Here is a 5,000-nt window from a genome sequence, read left to right on the forward strand (position 1 = left end):
TGTGTGATTTTACTGATCGTTTTGTTTGTGTGTGTGTATGTGTGATTTTACTGATCGTTTAAATACGGGAAGGCGAGTTGAAATCTGCAATATTTATTTTATCGTGTAACATATTTTTTTTTTTTTTTTTTTTTTTTTTTTATATATATAAAAGATGTTTCCGTCACATGCTCCATTCACCAATAGTCCTTTATGAATATCTATCTGGATAACAATTTATTTTGACCTTTTCATAGGCTTTCCTGTTCCTCTTGAAAATAATAATTTCTTTAACTTTATCGCTCCGCAGACAGTAACTGAAAAGCATAATAATGTCACCCTGTTTCCTTATTTCTCTCCAGTGTCGCAAGTTTCAAGTTTCTTATTTTTTCTTGTCGTAGTTAAAGTCCCTTAAAGTTGGTGCTCATCAAATGGCCTCCCGTTAAACTCTTTCCAGTTTATCAATGTCCTTCCCTAAGTTATCAATGTCCTTCCCTAAGTTATCAATGTCCTTCCTTAAGTTATCAATGTCCTTCCTTAAGTTATCAATGTCCTTCCTTAAGTTATCAATGTCCTTCTCTAAGTTATCAATGTCCTTCCTTAAGTTATCAATGTCCTTCTCTAAGTTATCAATGTCCTTCCTTAAGTTATCAATGTCCTTCTCTAAGTTATCAATGTCCTTCCTTAAGTTACCTATGCCCTTACTTAAGTTATCAATGTCCTTCCCTAAGTTATCAATGTCTTTCCTTAAGTTATCAATGTCTTTCCTTAAGTTATCTATGTCCTTCCTTAAGTCATCTATGTCCTTCCCTAAGTTATCAATGTCCTTCCCTAAGTTATCAATGTCCTTCCCTAAGTTATCAATGTCCTTCCCTAAGTTATCAATGTCCTTCCCTAAGTTATCAATGTCCTTCTCTAAGTTATCAATGTCCTTCTCTAAGTTATCAATGTCCTTCCCTAAGTTATCAATGTCCTTCCCTAAGTTATCAATGTCCTTCCTTAAGTTATCAATGTCCTTCCCTAAGTTATCAATGTCCTTCCCTAAGTTATCAATGTCCTTCCTTAAGTTATCTATGTCCTTCCCTAAGTTATCAATGTCCTTCCTTAAGTTATCTATGTCCTTCCCTAAGTTATCAATGTCCTTCCTTAAATGCGCACACTAGAGTACTTATTTTCATTTCCATTCAGATGAGAATAGTTCTTTCCACTCTACCTACTTTTTCCATTTCCATTTCAGTCTATCGCGTGAACACGTTGTCAAAGGCCGTTTTGATATCCATCTTCTGTATCTATAAACGACCCATTGCTTCTAGCAGCTCAGTAACTCTCTCTCTCTCTCTCTCTCTCTCACTCTCTGTCTGTCTCTCTCTCTCTCTCTCTCTCTCTCTCTCTCTCTCTCTCTCTCTCTCTCACTCTGTCTCTCTCTCTCTCTCTCTCTCTCTTTATTTCTTTATCTCTCTCTCTTTCTCTCTCTCTCTCTCTCTCTCTCTCTCTCTCTCTCTCTCTCTCTCTCTCTCTCTCTCTCTCTCTCTCTCTCGCTCTCTCTCTCTCTCTCTCAAAAAAAAAAAAAAAAAATATTGATAACATTAATGATAATATGCATGACCTTCCTTCCCTAACTTAGCATTGCTTGTTCTATATCACATTGAGTTTCTCAAGCAGTTCGACCCATTGTTTTTTATAATTCGTAAATCACACTTGGTACTAGTACTAGTCTATATCTCTCAAGATTTTACTTTGTAGAATTGTGTTATGCTCGATTATTTAGATGTTTTGTTTGCTTCTTTTCTCTTCTCCCGCTGAATTTTGACATATAAATTGTAACTTGAATTGTTCTGCGCATTAAAAAAAAAAAAAAAAAAAAAAAAAAAATCCAGAAATAACGTCTTTTTCTTCTGCCTTTGGGTAGATTTTTTTTTTTTTTTTCGTCTGATTATTTATTCATCTTTCTTGAGGTTATTTATTCATCTATTCGTCTTTTATTTATTCATTTATTATTTGCTGATCTTTCTTCTTATTTATTCATCTTTCTTGAGGTGTTCTTGAAATACTAGGTAATGATAACGAAATTGTGTCTGTGTTTGTGAGTGTATATTTATGTGTGTGTATGTGTGTGCGCGTGAGTGTATATTCGTATATATATATGTATATGTATATATACATATATATAAGTGTATGTGTGTATATATATGTATATATATATATCTACCTATCTACCTATCTATCTATCTATCTATCTATCTATCTATCTATATATGTATATAATCTTAGTATGTATGTATATTCATTTATGTGTACCAAATCTGGCACCTTTCCCCTTCGTATCTCGCCCTTCTCCTCCGTCCTTTAGTCTATAAATTGCAGACGGGTTCATATTCCCTTTGTTATATTAGAGCACTACATTCTTGTTTGCGAAAACTTGCGTAAGACAGGGGTTTGATGGTGTACAATTTTCGAATAAAATGCGTTTATGTCCCCTTTTTTTTATATCGTGTCATACCTTTTTTCGTATCTAGACATCTCTGTACGATAGAATATGCTTCCTTGCGATGAATAATTGAAGAAGGCATTTTGCATTAACTTTAAATCAAATTTATTGAATGAATATCTGACGGAATCATGCAATTTAGGAAATGAATTATGAATCATGAATAAAGATAAATATTAAGAATTGCCATGCCATAAATATTCGTTTTTACACGGGCAATATAATAGTCAGGTGGCTATTAGGCAAGGAAAAATGATGCAGGTTGTTTCAAAAATAGAATGTGATTTTTAATAATCATGTGACTATGGTTTGCTCATTAGGGCGAAGGAAAAAATAGATGATTTTTGCCCACGATATATCACATATCCAGATATGTACGGACTTACACACGCACACACATACACATATGTAACATACATCTACGTAAATCTCACTCACCTCTCTGTTTGTCTCTCTGTATGTCTGTCTGTCTGTACCTCTGTCTCGATATATGACTGTCTCTCTCTCTCTCTCTCTCTCTCTCTCTCTCTCTCTCTCTCTCTCTCTCTCTCTCTCTATCTTTCTCTCTCTCTCTCTCTCTCTCTCTCTCTCTCTCTCTCTCTCTCTCTCTCTCTCTCTCTCTCTCTCTCTCTCTCTCCCTCCCTCTCTTTCTCTCTCTCATAAATACACATACATAGTGTACGTATACATATATATGTATATATACACAAATATATATATATATATATATATATATATATATATATATATACATATGCACACACAAACACGCACCCACACACACACACACACACACACACACACACACACACACACACACACACACACACACACATACACACACACACACACACATATATATATGTCTATATATATCTACACACACGTGTATATATATATACATATATATATATATATATATATATATATAATATACATACGCACATACAAACACGTACACACACACACACACACACACACAGACGCACACACACACACACACACACAGACGCACACACACACACACACACACACACACACACACACACACACACACACACACACACATATATATACACACACATATATATACACACACATATACATATACATTCATATATATATATATATATATATATATATAATCAGTACAAAACATTACAAAAAACATAACGCCACAGCCCTCGCAGCATGAACTATAACAAGGCTGCCAACACACATAAAAGGAGCGCAGCCTCGGCCCCGTTATATGATAGCGCGCTTCCACCTCCATCAGCTCTCACGACTGGGCGTTAGTGATATGGAAACATCACTGCATTTCCTGTATTCTCTGGGCAAATCACCTTCCTCGGGATATTCCGTGGGAGCTTGTTATTTCATTTCCCCCCATTTTCCCCTTTCGTTGCGAGAGAGGGGAGAGAGAGAGGGGGAGAGGGCAATGGGGACAGGGGTAATAGGGGTGGGGAGGGAGGAGGGAGGGGAGGATAGAGGGAGGGGAAGAGGTCGAAGGAAATTTCCAGATTTGGATTCCGAGGTCGAGTAGGGGAAAGTTGGGGGAAGATGGGATGGGGAGAGGAAGTAGAAGGTGGAGGTTGAGGTAGAGAAGAAACAGAAGGGAGGAAAATAAAAGAGGAAGAAAATGAGTAGAGAAAGAATGAGAATAAAGAGGATTGAAAACTATAAAGATTATACTTGAATAGATAAGTATGAGAGATATATAATAAAGAAACATTAATATAAGGAAATATATAAATAGATCGAGAGAAATACATAAACGTAGCTAGACATGGAAACAGAAATACCGATTTATCGTGCCGTGTTTATTTGCATAATAACGTTTTCACAAATCTCGCTACAATGGTCAGGTGTGACTGCGTTGGTCAAACACGCCCCCCCCCCCCCCCCCGAGAGCATATACACTCACTCACCAAGGTTTTTGCGCGCCAATATAAAGCTCCTAAGATGATTAGATCGCCTCTTAAGCTCACAATAAAGATAAAGAGCTTTGACTAAGCGGATCAAGTATAAATTCCTTGGACTTTCTGATTCGTCCATTGTTATTATTCAGACCTTTCTCTCTTTTTTTCGTTTTCATATTCATCTTCGTGTCCTCGACGTTAATACGAGCGGAGAGGGAGTGTGTCTCTATGTGCCCCCGAGAGAGGATGTTATCCCAGAATAATCTTGGAGGGAGAATAAAAGAAGTATAGCAGGGATTCAGGATCTGGGAAATGTTTTACGCTGGTAGGCACTGAGATCTGTGAGAGTGAGTAGCCCATGCGTGTGTATGTGTGTATGTGTGTGTGTGTGTGTGTGTGTGTGTGTGTGTGTGTGTGTGTGTGTGTGTGTGTGCACGCGCGCTCACTCGCTCACGTGTGCGTACGGGTGTGTTTGTGTAGATGAATTGAGAGATAGATGGATGAGAGTCGGTAAAACCCTGTCTCAGAAGGAAGAGAGGAAGATTTATTTTTGTATGTATGTATACTTTGATAAAATTACTTCACGTTACCTCTGGACGGTTTTAATGCAAAAA

General features: G+C 37.0%; 1 protein-coding gene across 1 annotated transcript; it reads right to left on the reverse strand.

Annotated features, from left to right (window-relative positions):
• Window positions 1–421: 421 nt before the first annotated feature.
• LOC125041190 (paramyosin-like) lies at window positions 422–2,499 on the reverse strand. The gene is made up of 2 exons (XM_047636028.1): window positions 2,480–2,499; window positions 422–1,124 (listed from the first exon to the last, which is right to left on the reverse strand). Exons 1-2 carry the CDS (start codon window positions 2,497–2,499, stop codon window positions 422–424), a joined length of 723 nt encoding a protein of 240 aa, XP_047491984.1.
• Window positions 2,500–5,000: the final 2,501 nt, after the last annotated feature.

Source organism: Penaeus chinensis, chromosome 30 (genome assembly GCF_019202785.1).
Source record: "Penaeus chinensis breed Huanghai No. 1 chromosome 30, ASM1920278v2, whole genome shotgun sequence".
Lineage (NCBI taxonomy): Eukaryota > Metazoa > Arthropoda > Malacostraca > Decapoda > Penaeidae > Penaeus > Penaeus chinensis.